We start from the raw sequence: 21,828 nt of genomic DNA, 5'->3' as shown, positions 1-21,828 counted from the left end.
CCAGTTAAGTAATTCACATCATTTAATGCAATCCTTTTTCATATATCATCATGCATTGAATACACATAACCTATGATTTTCGTTGAATTTTACACTTTAATTATACTATCTTTATGCAATTTCTCGTTATCTCTCTTCAAATGTCAGATCAACCGACAAAAAAGCCTATTGAACAACACTGAATATATAATCAATGCCTCATAACAAGAGTGTGTTAGAAGAGGCTGACTAGTTCATATCATTTCAAGGCTCAAACAGAGGATTTCGACTGTTTGGTCTCATCAATGAGACCTTAGGTATGCCCTTGAAAATTTATGGGGCTGATTTGACACTAGGTTTCTGCTGAGATATTGAGTCCCAGTGTGTAATGGAATCGTGGAAAAGACTTACTGATGCTCCAATTTCACGGGTTAACCATCAAGCAATTTGTTTGGAGGATCGTATATTTGTTTTCGGGGGTTTTAATTCTCAAATGTTTGATTTAGACTACAATGAGCGTCAGATAGACACATTTATGTGGGATATTCGTAAGCTCCATTTTTTATTGGTGTGATTTCGGTAGAAAAAAATAAATGGGAGCAGCTCCCTTGTCCTCTCTTACTGAAATCATGGGACTGTACTCTCAAATCTTGGGGACCTGATCCCATCCTAGAAGTAAGTAAAATAACGTGTGATTGGATTAGTATTTTTATTTTCAATGTAAGTCCAGGCAACCCAACTTTATGGCTTGGCACCTGCTCACTCTTGTCACTATATGGACACTTATGTAAGAGGTCCTCCATTTAAGAAGCCGCTTGATCGCTCCACAAACCGAAGAGGTATATTCAATCCCAATAAGTTAATTTTCGGGCGTAAACATTCGTGTTCTTTAAACTTCTCGTGGGTTCTAAAATGCTTGTGGGTTCATAGAAATGGCCGTATGTATTTGTTTGCCCTATGTCTTTGGGTTTGGTCAGTGGGCTGATTTAGGGAGTATGGACATTAAATTCGTAGGTATAGCACTACATGTACTTGGAAAATTGATCCACATCGTGTTTTTGAAGTTGGCGTTTGGTTGGTTTGATTTGTGTAAGCTTGATATTTACTTAAGGTTTCAGGCTGAAGTTTCCTGAGATTTAAGGAAGTTAAGTTTGAAATATTTTAAATATCGGTTATACTATGTATGAGTGAGTCACTGAAAATCAATGTTTTGTTTAATTATTCAGTTTACACTAGTTATTTAGCATATTCTTCCGACTATTATACAGGAATATATGGTGACGGTACTAGTGCGCACGGTTAGGTCGTTTGTTAGCCAATAAAATTACAGTTTGACTCCCGCGTTTGATTGTTATTCATCATGTCATCACGAAGTTGAACAGTGATAGCGGTAAAAATTAACACTACATTCAAAAGAAGCTCAACCACCAAGTCCCACGTTTAACTATCTATACATACCGCGCTTTGGGCAGCCGGATAGTATCACCAAACACGGTGGTCTGAAGCCAAGTGTATGAACATGTAACCGGTAAGTAATCCACATACATCAATTTATGTATAGCGCTCATATAATAGTTGGATATCTCAACATTCTTACATGGACAAACCTTCTAAATTGTGTTCAATTCAGAATGGAGATTTGTGGAGATTGTAGTTATTTTAATAGTTGAATTCATGAATCGACCTAAACTGGAGTTTCCGTGAAAAGCCTCTACCAGTGGAGTCAAATCCGTGTCGGGTGGAGACAGTTATCCACCCCAAACAATGATTAAAGGAATTCGCAAGATCATGCATCATGCCCCAAAATGCCTCGATACAGTTGAGGGTGGGGAGAGTCATTTCCCCCTCTTAAAATGCTCTCACATGGTCACGCGTATACAACCACTCCTAGGAAAGCCCTATACACTACCTTCTCGCGGCGGGGGTATTTTCACGAAATTGAGAGGAAGAAAGGCGGATTACCGGAGCTTTAGCCGAATTGGTGGATACGGAAAATCCACCTAATGGAGTTAGAAAACCCTGAATCCAGACCAATCGTTCACATGGGCTCCAGGATCCTTAGGGAAGAAGTGGCGTATAAACCTATTTTTGACCACTGGCTTCCGTGGGACCTCATCTCCTATCGTTGCTCCACTGTCTTGTGGATTAGACGTCTAGGTCAAAGGCTCGGGGGTGGCCCTCTAAGAAAACCACCTGCTTCGGTCTGGGCACCCGGACAGTATCCCAGCCCTCATATAAATCATTTGATTTGTGTAGCGCATATATATTTGGTGCCTTCTTTTACCAATCTTTATGTGTCCAAATAAATAAATAGGGATCGATTAGAGTTAAAAATCAACACCGTTGAATGCTGGCTCAGTGGTCTAAAGGTTAAGCCTTCGCGCGCGAGACCGAAGGTCCCGGGTTCGGGTCTTGCGTGCGGTACCGTAAGTGTGCACTGATGAGACGTCTCGAAATGGAACGAAACTGACGTCGAGTGCTTCCAAGTTTTTAATGGTGGTCTAGCTTAGATCGACTCGTGAATTCAATTACCAAAATAATTGCTGTGAAATCCAAGACTTGAGATTACATAATTTTGTTTCATTTAATTAACGATAAAGCAAATTAATAATAACAGGTAAGATAAAGTTACGTGTCCAGGTATCAAATACGTAAATGAAGAGACAGTTGGGCGTAAATGTTAATATGTATCGGCGCTAGCACGTGATATGTAACTAATTTCCTTCAATATTTGTTTCACTTTTACTAAGAACATGCTTTGAGACACCTGGTACAATAACATTTTTGGTGAATTACATCAACTGTGACTATATATCTTGCTTATCTTACTTGATATCAAATTATTGGAAAGTAAAATCGAATATCATTAAAACAGATTTTTCAACGTACCATAGTTCGATTGCTGAACAATCTTTAGGAAAAATCTCTTAGAATACACTTATTTTACAGTTGATTACACTGACTGACATTTGTTTTCTGTATTGTAGAGTAGTGGTTCTATCCAACCTAGTCTTAGATTCGGTCATACTGTTGTTGCTTGGCGTGGTCGAGGTTGGCTTTTCGGTGGAAGAATGCAACAGCGAGTATGCCCTAATCAGCTGTACATGTTCGATCCTGGTTCGAAGTTTCTCTGTCAATCGGTTAGTCGGTCTGCATTGTCCGGTAGCCTAAAATTAAATCATACTTTCAATGCTAAAAAGCTTCATCCTCCCTGTTGGGCTGAAGTAAGAGGTACGGTTGGTAGCGTACCGAGTGCTCGAGATGGTCATTCAGCTACTGTTTTAGAAGATGCAATGTTTATATTTGGTGGCTTCGAGGATATCGTAAGTTTCTCCACGTTAATTGTAACCTCAGTTATGCGGTCTAGTTTACCAATAAATATTGAGTATTTTGGAGCATTAATTTCCATGTTTATTTCTATTTTCATCACAAATGAAATAATGTTTTTTATCTTATTCTGAAGTTATATTCAAGTATCGCTGTTAACTGCGATGCTTCTTATTGTATACGATATTAATATTGTACCTCTTAACTACGTTGGCAAGTAACTATTAAATACCATCACGTTTATTTTGTGTCTGTTTAGCCGTGTGTTGACAGTAAAACTTATCCACAGCTATTACAATTAGTCACGAAGCTACCCAAACTTTTGGTCGCTTCGTTTGTAATTTTTCAACTTGCGTTAACTGAATTTTTAAGTTCCATTTAAAATACAGTTTGATGAAACTCTGTGATTTCTCATACGCGTTTCTAATTGAAATCACTTGAACAGGATTTCTTAGGCAGGTATTTCCCCATATTTTTAATACAAATGGTAGTTAGTTTCTGGACACAATCGTAGCATATCGTAAATAACTTACCAAGTAAAAAACGGTCATATCGTCTATACGGACTCTGAATCCGTAATAATGCATTGTATAATATAGTCAGGGTCCACTTATTCGTGAATAAGTGTTCTCGAACATTTAGCCAGGCTTAGTGAACAAATGTATGACCATTTTAATGCGATTACTTTACTGTCACGCAAAACACCAAAGGCAATTAGTAAGGCTATAAAATTAGTCTTTTGATTTCATCATGGACGTGTTTGTGAATAGGTATTTGAAGATTTCCCAAGTGTTGTTTTGTCTGATACTTACCACCCACTTCATAAACATCTTTCTTGCATTTCCGCTGGCATGACGAGATGCTGTTTTATTAGAACCCATCCACTCAAGAAAAATTCGCAAACCCTACAATATCGTATTAAACGCAAATACTATGCAACAAACAGGTTGTAAAAGCTAGGCTAACCAAAAGCTTAGAATCAAGCCCACTGTTTATTCACTGTTTCATAAGCTCTTTTAAACAGTTCATTGGATTATATATATGTTTATTTACTCATTTTACGCATATATATATATATATATATATATATATATATATAGGAAGTTTAAAACAAAATTATTGAGATATTGTATGCTCACAATTCCATATCTGTACTACACAAATAATATTGAATAAAGCTATTATTATTATTATTATTATTATTATTATTATTATTATTTTTATGTACTAATATAGAGGTTTTTCCCAGCAACTAAATAACAACTATCAATGTAATAGTAAGTGTAGTTTTGTAACATCTCAACGTGTAGAAAATTGTATTTCTGACGCTTAGTGACTGAATGTAAGTCAGTTCTTCAGCGTAAATAAATAAGTGTCAATTTATTTTTGTGATAAGCCTCTCGTTTGTGACTACATTAACCTCTTACCTATTGTTGTTAAGCTCAATGTTTACTAAAGTCTTATCTGCAAAACTCCATATTTTAGGGAGAGTTTACTTTTTATGGTTGTTTGGCAGCTTGTGCGTCTCAATAGTACAAAAGTGTGTTAACTATCAATGACCGATCTATGAGTGGTCCGAACAGTGAACAAGGTGTCAATACATCGTTTCAAAGTTATCATCAATTACGTTTTCAGCTCTTTGCACCGAAAACCTGTGGATATATTTAGGACTCCACTGTAGTATTTTATATTAATATTTTACCTAGACTACAAATCAGAAAATTATAGACTTGTTATTCTGTATGGTTCGTACTATTTAAACACTACATGTATTACATATCCTTGTATGATATCGTACCAATCTTTTGTTTGATGTAAAGACGGATAAACTACTGATAAATAATTACCGCCAACCTTTTCATGGCCTGTCTTACTGTCTATCTTTAGTTAGATACAAAACCCGTTTTACAGTTATATGTAGTCTAAGTTTAATATGTAAAGGCATTACTAATCTCTAGCATTTTCTTCATTTTGCTATATGTCTGTTGGACCTCCCTCCTAATTTTTCAAATAATTGTGTAAGTACAGAAACCATTTTATCTGCTTAGCTATAGGTAAACTAGATGTTCATATAAACGGCAATTGTTGTGACTGATGCGATTCCACCATTCTGAGGTGATACATGGATCGTTAGTGACACTTCATGATCGTCACGTTTTATTACGAACTGATTTGAATTTAAAATGTTAACCGTTAAATTTTTGTTCAATGAGACCTTAATCACTTAGATCTGAATATCTAGAGTTCTACCTCCAGCTGAGTTATAGGTGTGCACTACTAAAACTAAGACAGAACGGCTGCTTAGTGCATTCTGGTTCTCAGTAGTTTTTCAGTATTAGTTAATTCGTAAAAAATCTATCTCAAAATTGAGCCGATCTCCACGACCATAAAACCAAGTACATTAACTAAACTTTGAATAATAAGCCTTCGAAAAATAAAGTTCCATTTTTCCTCACTAAAACATCTCATTTATCAAATTCTTCTAAATATTTTTATCTTTCAGTTTAATAATTATGACAATTCAGTTTATCGACTGGATTTCATTACTTGGAACTGGACACGTATAGAAATTCGTGATGATTTGTTATCGTTTTCAGATCTTTCCCTTAGCATTCCATTCGATACGAATAGGAGTCGACAATTCGGTATAGACTCGCACGAATATTTGAATGGCATTTGGAATGATAACATATCACATGATCAAACATCCCATCCTAGAACTCCTTTACCTCGTGATTTCGCATGTCTTACTAGTCACCAAGGTCGTATATTTCTGTTTGGTGGACGAAGTAAATCACCTAATCACCCATCATGTGATGTCTATGATTCTGCTCTATGGGAGCTTATTCCTCTTGTCAATGTATCAGATTACTCCTCCTCTGATACGGCGAACATTTCGGAAGGACAGAAGCTAACTCCGGCAAAATGTAATTTTTGTGGTTTAGAAATGATCGATTATTTGGGTACTACCTCCGGTGGGTTACTTCGCATCCTGTGGGAAGAAGAAACAGGAAACTGGTGTGGGTATGTGTCGATCAATTTAAACTATACATAAATTATTTAATATATATATATATATATATATATATATATATATATATATAAGCCTAGTTAACTCATTGTTTCAATGATAAGATCTGTGGTCTCCAAACGTAGTTTCAAATGTCTACCACAAGCAGTTTTATAGAATTAGGTTGCCTCTCTTTAATATTGTCTAAACGGGGCAATTGTGTTATTACGGTGGAGCGTAATCATAATGTAGATTTTGACTGCATCTGGAAATATAAACAGTTCCCGGACTTTAGTTAAATTCTCAGGTATTTTAACAGCCAAAACTCGACCACAATACTTAAAGATCTCTAGGGTTAATCAATCAGGGCCTGTTTCCCTCCTCTTGCTTTACATGGGCTATGGCTTTTTCTACTTCTCTAAGAATCGAGGGATTTATGTTGACATTGCTTGGTAAAAGTGAGCAACAAAATGGTGGTTAGAGAACAGTTAAACTATTTTTCAAAATGTTCATCCCATCGTTCCAGTTTTTTGGGTTGAGAGTGAATCATTGTCCCATCTTTTTAAGAAATATTCTGTCTAACATTAATTGTCGTCGACTTGGTAATCTAACTTTCCGCTCACCTGCTTTTTTCTTTTATACTTGTTCAACAGTGGTTTCAAAGTAACTTGTCATTCCATTTTATTATTATCAATAAAATCTGATGGTTATATCCTTAAAACGTTTCTCTGTTCTCCACAGGCAAGACATCTTTTTTTCATTAGTTAGTTACTCATTTGCTCCACATTCAAGAATATTAAAACTCAATAGCTACTCGCTTAGTTCATTGCCTTTTGGTCCTCATTAATTCCCGTATGCAAGATTTTTCTTTAAGATTCGCTTTATCTAAGAATAGAATATCGATTTGTTTGCTTATTGTTAAGTATATCGAAGTTAGAAATGATTCATTTGGATATTAGCAATTTAGATACTGGAGTTTTTTAGTATGCTTATTTTAAACAAAGTAAGTAATCCCAACGACCATTAGGATGTATGTAGATTTATCCCACTAACATGTTCAAAAGTAGTACTTGCTCCAAATGTCATTATGAATCTTATCTATGTTTTTAGTTAATGGAACGGGTATAGCTTTTGAAATGAAAGTCGCAAAACTGGAATGTACGTCTCTTTAAACTGATGAATTCAGCTTTATTGTGATCCACTGGTAGCATTACATTTGTCCCTCGTAAAGTTATTGCTCCAGGACTGTCCTGCGTCAACACCTGAACTAAGGATAGGGGGTGAAGTAGTCGAACGCGTCGACAACTTCACTTATCTTAGAAGTCTGATTAGCCCTAATGGGTTGGTGTCTGACGAATTCTCTGCACGGATTCCGAAAGCTCGTTTGGCTTTTGCTAACTTACCTCACCTATGGCGAATGCGAGATATCCGTCTATCAATTAAGGGATGAGTATACTGCGCGGCAGTCCGTTCTGTTTTAATTTACGGCAGCGAAACACGGCCATTAAGAGTAGAAGGTACTCGTAAGCTACTAGTATCTGAACACAGATGCCTTAGAAATATCGCTCGCATCTGCTGGGATCACCGGCTAAATAGTAGTGAGGTTGGACATAGGGTATTAGGGAATGATGGTAAATCAGTTGGTGAGGTTGTGAATCTTCACCGACTGAGATGGTTGGGCCACGTGTTACGTATGCCTGAATACCGACTACCACGACGCGCAATGCTGATGACTAGTGTTGGTGATGGTTGGAAGAAAGTTAGGGGCGGCCAAACTAAAACGTGGCATCAGTCTTTGAAGTCACTAACGTCTAGTCCTAGCAATGTTGATAGATGCAGACTACTTGGTTGTGGTCCGCGTGACTATCGTAACCGATGGTTGGAAACTCTGTGACATGGCTCAGAATCTATCACAATGGCGTCAGTGTATACATTCTTTGTCCTCCCTTAAACTGTGAGATTAAAATTGCTTTATACATTTCTTTCTACGAACTAATTCTTTCTTCCTGTACTATATCCTTATATACAATCTTTCTTTTATATATTACCACCTCTGAATTAACTACTTTTATGAATCCGGTGTTCATCTTGTTGTGTTAATGAGGTGTGGCAACTTGGACCGATGCATATATGTGTCCTACTTCGTAGCTGGCTGACTAACTCCTCTTAAAGTACGAGTGATAATTTCTGTTTATTTTCGTTACAATTCCATCCACTTTTCTTATTGTCATATTTTAAGTCTTGAATTTGTATGTATGACTGGTTTTCATTGATCAAATGCATCTGCTTTTATTTTATCAGTGTCAGAGAACCATGCGTTTGGTATTGTGTTTTCTGATGCGATTTGCCGGAAATTTTGACCTTGATGTTTTTGCGTGTTATTATTCGTCACAAGTGTTTATTGCATTTTAAGGATGATTGTTGTGGCAAGTGGTCGAAACTTAGATACAGAGCCCTTCGAACAACAACCAATTATCTAATATTACAGCTACATTAACTCACAGGTGATGTAGTGGTCTCATATTCAGAAACTTCCCCACGTACTTCAGTTTGGGGAATCAGATAGTTTTATTAAAAACCGAGTGATCGAAATGGCATTTGGTAAATGAGTTACATTAAACATTTGTGGAAAATTCTTTGACTGGGGCTGTAGGCGACACGATTTTGGATTTTTAGAAGGATTTGAGTCTCCTTGGAGTTATAAATATCTCCTATTCTTCAATACGAAGAACAATGGAAATATGCTTAGGGTTTACTTTTTGGTCATCATAAGCTGTGAAATATTATTTACCGTACGATACAGTATCTGATCACGTATTTCGGTGATCACTTCTCAGAAATACTGTATCGATAGGATTTAATGAGCACCAAAAGCCATATAAAACTAGCTTGTTCGTTGACCCGTAACTAGTTGGTGTTTCTTTAGAATATAGAGCAAATTTTTGTCCATATAACTGGATTTCGTAGTAACTTATCCCATTTACTTTTTTGTCCACTTCTTTTTATAGACCTGAATTCTGGGCAAATTCTCCCTCTCGTCCATGTTGTTTGTGGAAATTTATTCATAGTAATGTAGAAAACAGATCATATACACCAAAATATGATAAACTAACATCAAACTATCATTCCCGTTGGTCAAGTGGTTATGCAGTTTGGATAATTCGTCATCCAGGTCATGGTTTACAATCACCAGAAGTTCTGCTTTCACAAATATTCAATAAAGTTAATGGATTCACATATGATCCAAAGTCATCATTTGTGGAGTCGTCGTCATCATCAACATCATCAAAGTTAAATTCACCTTACGGACGTAGGAGTCTTTCACATTGTAAATTCATCTAATTTTTCTCACTGCACTGAAAGTTTTCCTTTGTACAAATCTTTGTGGTATTATAGGGTTATACAAGGTTTTTTGTTGAAACGCTATTTTACCACCTAGAAATGAGCTCGTTTACTTCAATTGAATGAGTAACTTGTGTTTGGGATGGATGAAGCATCTTATTTAAGAAGAAATAATAATCATTGATCAGTTTGTAAATCTGTTGTGATGCAGATAATGTGTTTATCCATATTCTGTCTCGATGTGTAACATTTTGGAATAGATGGATTGGGCATTGAATATGAAGTATATCTATCCAGTATTTAGCTATTTCCCAGGACATTTTTAATAAATGAATGATTTCTAGCTGTAATCTGTTAAATGTAAGAAAACCAGTTATAAAGATTTCAGTCTGTCATGCGCAACGTAGAACATGTTACATATGTTTATCAATTAAAATTATCGCAGCGCAGTAAAGGAGGATATCAGAGTAGTAATAGTGCAATTGGTAATAGAAAAAAAAACTCAAGAAAATATGTATTTGCGTCATAAAACATTTCTAAAAAACCTTAAAATCTAAGGAAACAATCAGTAAGTGGAACCGCTTCATTGCTAACAATTCTGAACTACTTCACTCCATTTCTTACCATTGATTACAATAGTCACACGGACACAAACTAGTTAGTCTGAAACTACCTACACAGTTCAATTCAATAGTCAATGAATTCATGAACTGGTCCCATATCCTGGTTTGGCCGACCATAGTTTTCTATCAGCCTACTATACTAGCCATCACTGTGCATCGAGGTAGGTGCTTGTTGAGCATACGTGATACATGTCCTAATCATCTCAGTCGATAAAGACTCACTACCTTATCAATCGACTTGCCATACGTCCCTAGTATCCTACGTTTAAGTTTCAACACTCCTCACTCACTAGTCCTAACATACACGAATAATGCTTCAGAGGCATCTATAATTAAGCTCTATTAACCTGCAGCTTTTCAGCGGGGTGTTGCATACTTATGCTTATATTTCGTAGACAGTCCGACCTGATTACAATTATTACAATGATTGCTTACGGTATATAATATTTTCAAAGTTGGAACAAAGTTGTCAAAATGATTTATTTCAAACAGGTGACTCAAACTACATGACCAATGATTAGCTAAGTAAGAAAATGAATAAGTGAAAATAATTTAGCAAGCAAATATGTGTCTATATGTCTTTGTTTATTTTATTATTTATTTCAACACATAAACACCGGTACAAGGAGGCACAAAGTATATATGCGCCACACTTCGTCACTCGATTTGTGTGAGGGCTGAAATACTGCCACTGGCGCCCAAACCGAAGCTAACAATGTATGTATATGTGTTTGAGTAACTGTCGGTCCGTTAGATATGTTGTGAACGAGAACACAGGTGGGGGCAATAACTATATTTTAATACAAAGTTATAGAATATGTTGGTTAAATGCAAGAACCATACACTGAATAGTTCATTTTCAAATTTACACCATTTTTCCTTCACATTGTATGATTCTTCCAGTTCACAATTCCTTTCTATTTCCTCTTCTATTCTCTTCAACTTGTTCTTCTTAGCCTTTTGCTGCCAGCCATTCAACTTTTGATTGGTATTACATACTACTTATGTCGACATATATATGTATATATATACTCTCATGTCTTAGAAAAATTCAAACTTTAAGATTTACAGAAAACCTAAGTTGTTTTATGTGTTCTTTGCTGCGATACTTAATCACAAATATTACAATTAACTAAACACTGGAATTATTAATTATGCATGTTCAAAGCATTTGATTTTTGTTATGTCCTTATGCTCGATTAATTATATTACGTGATACGACCGTCAGTTAAAGACACCGACCTATACGACCAGACTAATGATGTACAAACCTGCCAGAGCAGACTAGTAATATATTTCAAGCATAGTGTGCTTATATACAAACAAACCAGACGGCATCATACCACAAGTAGAATATAACAATTATACAAGATCAAACTAAAAAGTGTCTTTAAATGTAAGAGTTTGTTACTAATAAATTGGAAATATCTTAAGAATAATAAACAGTATCATAATAGTCAATAGGTCAAATAAATGCTTATAATAAAATGAATATAAATATACGTATAATATAGCTACTTAATAGTTACAACAGGAATATATTTATAGTATTACTTACTTACTTACGCCCGTTACTCCCAATGGAGCATAGGCCGCCTAAAGTCCCCCCGGGGGCTACTGCCGGTCCCAAGCCCGGGTAAAGGAGGAGGGTTGGGCATGGGGTTAGCGTCCTCATCCCGTAGAAAACTAACTCGCCAAAAAACGCTAACCAGAAAAAATTATTCAAACCTTTTAAACTCTGCCCCGGGAGTCAGAAGGTCTTCATTTAGAAGAACTATGACGCCTCATGATGAAAGCCGAATTCCTTCGGAGGTTACGAGGCCGATGCCCCATCTGACAACCAGAGCGACCATTTGTTTAGGTACATGGAATGTTCGTACAATGTGGGACACCGGGAGAGCCTTCCAAATTTATAGTGTTAGTCCATAACTAATTCAATCATTCTGACTTCTCTCCTTTTATCAATTCTGGAATAATAATGTAAGTGTTTGTATGATTTTGATTGGAACTGTACCGATTCTTCATACTTTGACTCGACGATATAACTCGATTGTCTGGTTTCTGTATACATACCAATTATCATTTCAATTGTCCAACCTTTATCTAACCTTATATCAACACACATGTGTACCTCATTGTGTAATCATCTAAAATATACTTGGTCCTGTTATTTGTTTTAGTTTTCTTACAGCATGACTTTCAAAGTATTTTGGTCTGTATACATTTTATGTTCTATCTTCACTTTTGCATTACATGTCATACATTTAGTAGCAAATTTCCAAAAAATTATTTTGTTAAATTTTAATAAAATATTTAGGGTCCTACAATGGTAATTTATATATTGCCTTTGGTGCTGTTCGATCACAGACAGGTCAAAGTCTCCAGCTACACTATCAAGATGTTTGGCGCTTCAATTTGTCTACCTTGTCTTGGATACAACTTTCCTATATGCCTAGTATGAAATCATCAAATCTGCACATCCATCTACCTTCTGCCCGTAGACGTGCTGTAGCGTGTCTATATATGGCTCCACCTAGTACTCATCGCGATTATAATCCCACGTTAATCAAACAACAACCTCGGGTATTTGTATTTGGTGGAACACAACCAAGAGCACTTAATGAGAAAATATCTCTTGTCAACAATAATGGCCATAACGATTCACGATCTACCAACGAGTATTCAACATCCTTTGGAATGCTTCCTCATAGAAGTTTATTCAGTCTGAATTGGGGTTTGTGCATTTTACTACTGATTTTTCCTAATCTTTTTCATAAAACAATTTGAGATGTTTGTATTCATGGTATTTATTTGCTACTGGGGTAGAAAAAACATAACAAACTTCACGAAGTACATTAAGTGTGTCTGTATTATTATAATAACGTAACAAGGTTGGATTGAGATCACCGTCCCATGCTGGATACTAGATACCGACTGGACACGGTACTTGATCACGTTATACTCAAATAAGTTGTTTGACCAAAGATAAGGTATAGGCCAAAAAGCACAGCATAAAGCTCTCAATAAGTGTAGTTGCTTTTGCGCATAAGACAGTCGCGTGTATTTATTGTAGCCGGATATGTTTTTTCCTTGCTTATTAACCAACCATGTCCTACTTTCACCTGATCTATTAATTACACCTTCCAATGTCATTAAAATCTTAATTTTAGATTGTTTTTTGGATGCCGACCCAGTAGTCTGCAGTTTAGGTGCTCATGACGAGACCTGAAAATCATGAATTTGATCACCAGTGTAGTCGTGAATACTCGCTACTGAGGAGTCCCATATTAAAATGAGACAGCTGTACAATGCTTCTCGGTTTTCAATGGTTGCCTAATTGAGATCAATCTATGATGTAAACTCTGGAAATTCATCAGTCCCACCGAACCCCTCATGCTGACGAAGACTTCGCCATAAAAATTAGAATTTTTTGTTCGCGCATGTATTCAGTTGAATTAATGGTTTTGTTCTCTAAAATCTATTTTGTGATTGTATCTCATTTTCCTCAACAAATTACCAATTTACTCAACTATTTAAATCATGTAGTAATTTGGCCAGTTTTCATGTCAACATACTATGAATCACTTTTCATATAATGCCATAAATCCTTCTTTTTATTAAAAAACAATCTCACTCTATAGATATAATCATAATTTAGTTCTGTCAAATTTTAATGATTTTTTTGTTTTATATTCCTCCTTTTGCCTTTTTAAAAAAAAGGTAATAATCGAACTCAGAATGAAGTACTTGGCTTGAGAAGAACCAGTTCCTCATTGAAACCATTTGTTTCAATTTTATGCGTCCAATCGACTTCTCCGATTCCTGATCCTGATCATGGTAATGTCATATCTTCAAATTCTACCACAAATTCATCTCTGTCTACTTCTGCAACACCATCGTCGTCCTCTTCATCACCATCAAATACGCCAGTGACAACTTTCTATCTTATTATTATCATTCCATCCTATTTATGCAATTCTCATTTATTAAATGGTTTGATTCCGTTGCTAATTAATGATTTTATCCTGTTGTCTAACTTATTTGTTATAAGCTTTGATGAATTGTCTCAATTATTTAATCTAACAACTAACATATCTGATAATAATAACAATAATAATAATGATTCGCCATTTATTAAATATTTCCAATCTATACATTCTCATCAATTCAATCACATGAATCCACATAGTACTAGCAACAACACCAGTAATAATAATAATAATGTTACTGTTGATGAAACGATCCATCTATTTCATTTGGCCTGGTTAACTATAACAAATATGTTCTCCGCTCATAAAACAACGAGTCGCAGTGATATTAGTAATGATACCAGTTGTGAAAGGAATTCTACACCCTGTTCATTATCAAAATTTCATATTATTTTTGTTGCAAACTGTCCAATGTCACCTGGTTGTCTTTTGTTTAAGTACGTTCATTAGTTTTTATTTGTGCGAATTTGTCGGTTAATTAGTTTATTTTTTTATCATTGGGAAGTGATGAGTTATGCCTAAAAAGCGGACATCTAGCGCCTAAACCAGGTCGGTGGTTACAGCGGGTTAATCTAGTAGAGTTAAAAAACCTCAATTGCGAAACATTAGTGTACATGGGCTTCACGATCCTGAAGGAACGAATGGTATACGAACCTACTTTTGGTAACTGGCTAACATATGACGCCAGCTCTTGATGGTGTCGCAATCCCTAGTGATCTAGTTCTTTAGGTGAAAGACTCAGAAAGATACCTTCTTTGTTTAAGACCCCCGATCAATATACCAGCCTGAACACAAATTTTATTTGTGTATACTGTTTTTCGTACTTAGTTGTACCAGATTTTATATAGAATAAATAAAATCCTAAAATGGTGAAGTTTACTGTTGATGGTTCACTGTGGCAATGTATATAATTGGGTAAAATATTGAGGTTTCAGGAATTTACATTTTTTTACCATCAAAATAGTGGTCATAACACAAAATACCCAGTAAAATTATTGGTCAGTAATGTTATAAGGGCTTCATTGACAGGTACAATTACTGAAATATTAGTTGATTCGTATTCCCGATCCCCCGAATCCCAACTTTACAGATTTCAGGTGAAAGGGCCACTGGTTAAATAATTTATATACACTAGAGAACAAAAACTGTTATTAATGTTCTTAAATATTTAAAAAATAGTAGCTGTGTGGTCTAATGGTGAAGCTTTCCTTGTCTTTCTAGACAATATTGTTAACACAAGCTTCAGATAAAACTGAATTATTCTAATTTTTCCACATATAAGTAACAGCTTCTCTGGTCAACATTGATTTCAATTAGGTAAGAGTCAATAATAGTCAGTTAAGATCAATATCGACCAATCAAGCCTTTAATTGCACAAGGGGAAATTTGAATAATTCGGTTCTATCTGAAGCTGGCGCTAACATTATTGTTAAACCTTCCAACTCAATAAACACAACTGCTCCAGAATGTTTTTCGGGAGTATTTTCTACTTGCGTTATTATGTACTTTTTGTGTTTTAGCTCCGAAACAAATCAAAACTACAAACCTTTAATATTAAAACAATACACATTTTCTCAAAATTCACATGAAATAATTAATTTAGAAAAACCATGTTGTATTAATCATGCATCTGATATATACACATCATCACAGCTAATTAATACCTGTCTCAATTCAGTGATTTATGGATTGTTCGAAGCGGTAGAACGTGGATTAAAATATACATATTCCAAGTGTCCTACTACAACAACTAATTCATTGTCATCAACAGTGTGCAATTCTACTATGTTTCTTAGTGATGATGATGACGATGATAATGATAGTCAACATCATCATAATTTCTTAACTTATAAAACATTTTTTATATACTCTGATATTGATATGGAAGAATTGGAAAATTATGCAACTCATGTTTATATTGATGTAAATCAGATAACATCTTATGTTAAAACTAGTACCTTAGGTGTCATTTATAATGACATTAATAATAATAATAACAATAATAATAATAATTCATTCTTCTCATCATCATCCACTTCAAAATCGACTTATAACTCCAATATACTATCTTATCCAAATAAAAACTCTGTACAACAGACTGTAGCATCCGTTTTATTGAAATATTTACATTTTATTCAAACTTCATTTCATTTAATATTTGACGATAATAAATTGTTATTGAATCAACAAGAAATTTTACAACCTTTATACACAGATCCTGTTCATTTATACAGTGACAACAATAGTAATACATTTTCGACGCCTCCTGTACATTTCACAATAAGAGGTAAGTATTTGTGGACGGTAAGTGTTTATAGTGAGTATGAATTCTTTTAGTCAGTTATAATCAACGTATAGCCTAGTACACATGTGCATTGTCTCAAGTCAACATATCACATAAACACGAGATGAATAGTAATGGAGTCGAAATAAATCCAGCAGTAATTTTAGGGAGAAGACTGAACATTGAGGAAATGGTTCATGATGACAGAATCGAAAAGTATGTCTAATGAAATATTGATATTCAAGATCTAGAGTGAGGAAAATAGTAAATAGATCTAGGCATCTATGGTCGATTCTGAACCATTTCACCCATTGTCTTTAATCGATTAAACCAAAATCTAGCATTAGTTCATAAAGTTATTGACCACTGAACTGAAAATATACGTAAGTGCAGACAACGTGGCTGGAGTTCGAGCGGTTATTGTAATCTATGGTCGGAGACAGGATAACATAAATAAAAACCAGTCACAATGATGCAGCTCTGTTCATTATTTGCATTCTCTTAGACCGTTAGTCTTAAGATTATCTGGTAATGTTTCTGTTCCTCGAACTCATTCTTATCAAGTCATATTTCCTATGTCCAGCGTATTTTTATCAACACTGATATTCTTATCAATACTACAGTGGTATTCATCTTGCTATGGTGATATAAAGTGTGGCACATAATTGGAAGTTTTCAATATTTCTGCTCATAACTGATCAACTTCACTTGCACACGATATCAGTGATGAATTGTTTTTAGGCCAACAACTCTCACCACTCTATCTTCCTTCACATTCATTGTTTGAATCCTTACCATGTCAAAAATGACCTTAATTTTATTGTGTTTATAAAAATTAAATAACTTTTTCCAAAAATTTGTTCTCAATCCACAGATTCGTCTACTGTAAATTCAACTAGTGATATTTCCGGTAGATATTTAGAGTCATCTACATCAAATAATAATAATTCGCACGTCGTATCAGGATCTTCACATTATTTCCTCAGTGAAAGACTTGCGTTAGAAATACTCAACAATGAGAATATTTTCAATTTTACAGGAATTGACATGTACAGTGGTGGTAGTAGTAACGAGAATTTTTTTACTTTAAATCCTCCATCTGCAACCGTTGAAGATGAAATTAATGATGATGATGTTGATCACGATGGTGATGATTCTGTGGATTCTGATTTTCGGAAATTAATTGTATACCTAATATAGGAGTTTTGTCGAAGGGTACAGAAAGTGAGAAATTAGTTTTATTTGTATATTGTATCTAATATTTTTTAATAAATGGTTTGATTTCAGGATTCCAAAACATTCACTATTATAAGACATTGATGAATAGTTGAATCCGATAAGTAATATGTTTCTAGATATTTATGATTATCATACTCATACGTGAATTTCCAAACGTAGCAGTTGGAAACATAAACATTTAGCGTACTTCACAACAGGTAGATTTTGGCCAGCACGGAAATCCAGGATTCTTGCTCTGTCCTATTCGAGACTCATAGGTTGAATGTACATGTACCTCAGCGCTGATATTCACACCGGGATTCAAACGTCACTGTATTCACTTCAAACGTCCTATGCGTTATCCACTGAGCTAGTGAGTCCAGATGATCACTAACTTATTCAACGGCCTTGATGTTTGTATTATTATTATTAGGAAGCGTTTAAGTTAACCCGTTGTTGATATATACTGAGTACTAATCCAGGTATGAACATCACTGGGTTTCAAGTAAATCCAGTCGACGACGAAATTCGATTTCTGATCTCCACTACCAACCATAATCCATACGTTCTAAATGTTTTGTGTCTTGATATCTATTTAGAGTCGATCCGTGCAAGTTAGTATTAAAAACTGATCGAAATTCAGTTCTAAACATCAACCACAGGATAACTCAAACTCTTTTTAATAAAATTATTTAGTATCATTTTTCTAATGAACAGAAAATACCGTAACTTTATCTTTATTGGTACCTTTACATACATTTGCATACAAGAAAAATGAGTTGCAGTTAACACAATAATTCATAAAAAATCTAAAACTGTAATACAATTAATTTCAAGTTCAGATAATACACGTTCATTCACTGCTAATTAATTCATCATTATGATTTAAATTTGATGTATAAATAAATAACTCACAATTCATACATATAATGTTGTTTCTGATTTCTTTTGCAGAACTCATAGAATTGTGTGACTGTTACACTTTCACTTTCGATACTAGCCTTTATGAATTGTGTCTTCGTAGTTCATCTGATCTTGCTCAAGAACCTGTTGTCTCACAGATTTTACCATCAACTATAGTGTACGTTGAAATTAATTTTTGTTGTTGATCTTTTGAGTTTTTTTAACCTAACTGGTTATGTTTAGTTCATTTTTATATGGTAAGAATTTATTTTGAATTTCCTATTATAACTGGTCTTGTCCACCAACGTTCATATACCTGTATGATCATGCCACTTGATTGAACTGTGCTGTTCAGGTTGTAAAAACCCTAGATATCGTCTGGTTCTCTTGGAAACCAGAGTATAATATCCATCTGGCAGGGTATATTTATAAGTGAATTGTGAATTATGATTTGTCATAAACTTTTTTTCTCCATCTCTGACTGTTCAGTTTGTTTCGCCTTCACGAATTTTGTCGTTCCTATTATTCTTTGATACCATTAAATTTCGACAAAGCAGTTTTAGAATTAATTGACTTTGGACAACTTCTATACACTCAAGTAATGGAATTGTAAATTAAGCTTCAGTGGAAAGGGTTACATACCTCAAATGGTCATTAAATCTAGAACAATGCTGGTAATTATTTCCAGAGTTGTTAACATTTTGATTAGCAAATTTATAGTTAGTTGGTTAAAATAGTTAAACACTTATTTGAAAAAGCTATCGTTATGCAGTAAACAATTAAAGAATCCTAAGTGACTTTATGAGAATATTATATTACTGAATACCTGTAAGACTGCGAAGAGCTAGCGGCATTCATTTAGTAATCGTTCCATGGTTCGCATCTCAGCTATGATCAGCAACTGTTACAGAAAAACTGAATATACTACCATCTCACTTAATTTTTAATGGTTAAGTTACGGTTTATATTCATAACTCAACGGTTACAGATAGTTCTCAAGTAAATCTATTCCTTTCTACGGAGTAAAAAATTTGTGCTTCAAGTATCATTCCTTTAACCCTGAGATCGCCAAGATCACTACCAACCTAGCCCCTTTCCAGGTACATTAAAGAAAAGTATTTTTCCATAGTGTAGGCAGCTGGGAAGCGATGACCGCCCTCATACCTTTAATAGCACTCGCAACTGACGTAATGTTCCATAAATGACTTTACTATATTCGACGTGTGATAATGAAACTATTTAACAATCGGTAACTACCTATTTCTTCTTCACATGTATACTAAGTTTTATTCAAGCATAAATTTGAATCTCATGATTGTGTCCATACATAAGTGCTAACTATCAGATACTTTTATCTTGTTGCGATCTGTTCTACTGAATTATTCAGTCATTCGGCGATTTATGTAATTTTTTACCGCTTTTTTGTAGGAATGATTTAAAACATCTATATTCACCTCATATTTATTCGATGCGTCGATCACGATTCGGATAATCTGAATAAGAAAGATTACAAAACCTCATTTTCATATTTAATGTTCTAAAAGTTTCATTTATAAACTATATAATATCCTGACTTGTAAACCTTTCGCTATAATATCGTGTACATTCATGTTCCAAAAATGTTTTGCAATTACCAATTCATGATTTCACCTTCAAAGTGTAATCCTTCTTATTTTTACCCGTTGTTAAACATCCCTCAAAGGCTTGTTAAGGCGTTAGTTTAGTAATTTCAATCACTCGTTCTGCTGTTGGAAAAAAATAATAAACGAAAGCTCCCTCACAGATTATGATTTCAATGAGCGAAGTTTTATGGTTGCTTTGGAATGACGCGCAATCACAGAGTGAAAGTAACTCATGAAGAAAATAACACAATGAAGTCGATTGAAATTTCGATAGTACTATATTTTAGTTGTAATAGTTTCAGTGTATTCAACTTGTTTAACGAGACTTTGTCTTGAATCTATAATCTTCCAAACATTTTATGAAGAACAGTATTTGAAATATCAATCGTGGACCGTAACCCATGTCAAATGTATCTACAGTCACGTTTCAGTATATAGAGATCATTTAAACGATTATTTCGGAGACTTGGTTGGTTACTTTAACTTCTTAGCTTACAAAAGATAACTGGTTTGTGTTTTGTTTGAAAAGATTCTTGTCACATGTAGATTCTGGATACTTTGTGCTGCTGCGTTTGCGTGACATCAAGGATAAATATGAAGATGAAAGTTCCAAATATTTGATTTTCAATTCCTTCCTATTGAGCCGACAGTGCTATCGCGGAAGTTATAAATTATAGCTAAATTAAGTTCTAGCTCAGTAGTTAAAGCAGTCGCTCTTCAACCAGTAGGTCATAATTATGAATCTTGCTGTAACTACTTCCGCCGAAGGTGTAGAGAGTCAGCTCTCCCTCTCAAAATACTCACATGTCCACGAGTATACAGCCACTGTCGGGAAAGTCCTACTCACTGCCTTCTCGTGGCATTAGTTGTTTACGAAATCGAGAAGCCGAAAAGCGAATGTCCGACGCTTTAACTGGGTTGGTGGATATGGAAGATCCACATAGGGGAATTGGAAAACGCTGACTCCAAACCAATAGTACACATGAACTCTGGGATCCTTAGGGAACAAATGTCGTACGAACCAGTTATTGGTCACCGGCTACCATGTGAATGCATCTCTTGACATTGCTCAACTGAGTTGTCTATCAGACCTTCAGGTCGAAGCCTTTGGGTATGGCCCTCCAAAAAACCACGCGCTTCGGTCTGGGCACCCGTGCAGTATCACACACGCAAATTAAGTGACTTGTGTGGCGCATATGTATTCGGTGCCCCTTTGTACTAATATTTATGTGTTCAAATAAATAAATAAATACTTCGCTATGGATGCTAGGTAGCATCACTAGTTCTCACAAAAACAGTCTGACACAAAGGTGAGCGCATAACTTTGCACTTGGCAAGTGAATTATTACATAATTATTAAGGTGAATGACTGAGCCTGGATCATTTGGTCTCATTTCACAGCGTAATCTGGGTACACCTATCCGAGATATGATAAGCATAAAAACTTTGTGGCAAACAAAAGCTGCTGCAGTTCACAAATTGTAGTTTTTAATTAGTTGTAAAGTTTCGCCGAATTACCTAAGTAGATTTA

At 35.0% G+C, this 21,828-nt stretch overlaps 1 protein-coding gene across 1 annotated transcript; it reads left to right on the top strand.

Moving 5' to 3' along the window:
• The first annotated feature begins 216 nt into the window (after nucleotides 1-216).
• On the top strand, nucleotides 217-21,508 carry KLHDC3_1 (kelch domain-containing protein 3). Its single transcript, XM_051216943.1, has 11 exons — nucleotides 217-527; nucleotides 563-654; nucleotides 2,967-3,302; nucleotides 5,810-6,330; nucleotides 9,325-9,644; nucleotides 12,599-13,015; nucleotides 14,002-14,707; nucleotides 15,791-16,557; nucleotides 17,429-17,778; nucleotides 18,727-18,853; nucleotides 20,104-21,508. The coding sequence occupies exons 1-9, from the start codon at nucleotides 368-370 to the stop codon at nucleotides 17,752-17,754; spliced, it is 3,645 nt and encodes a 1,214-aa protein (XP_051065579.1). The 5' UTR covers nucleotides 217-367; the 3' UTR covers nucleotides 17,755-17,778; nucleotides 18,727-18,853; nucleotides 20,104-21,508.
• Nucleotides 21,509-21,828: the final 320 nt, after the last annotated feature.

The sequence above is a fragment of the Schistosoma haematobium genome, chromosome 6, assembly GCF_000699445.3.
Source record: "Schistosoma haematobium chromosome 6, whole genome shotgun sequence".
NCBI lineage: Eukaryota > Metazoa > Platyhelminthes > Trematoda > Strigeidida > Schistosomatidae > Schistosoma > Schistosoma haematobium.
The sequence above is the reverse complement of the archived record's forward strand: the minus strand, read 5'-3'. Positions and strand labels throughout refer to the sequence as shown.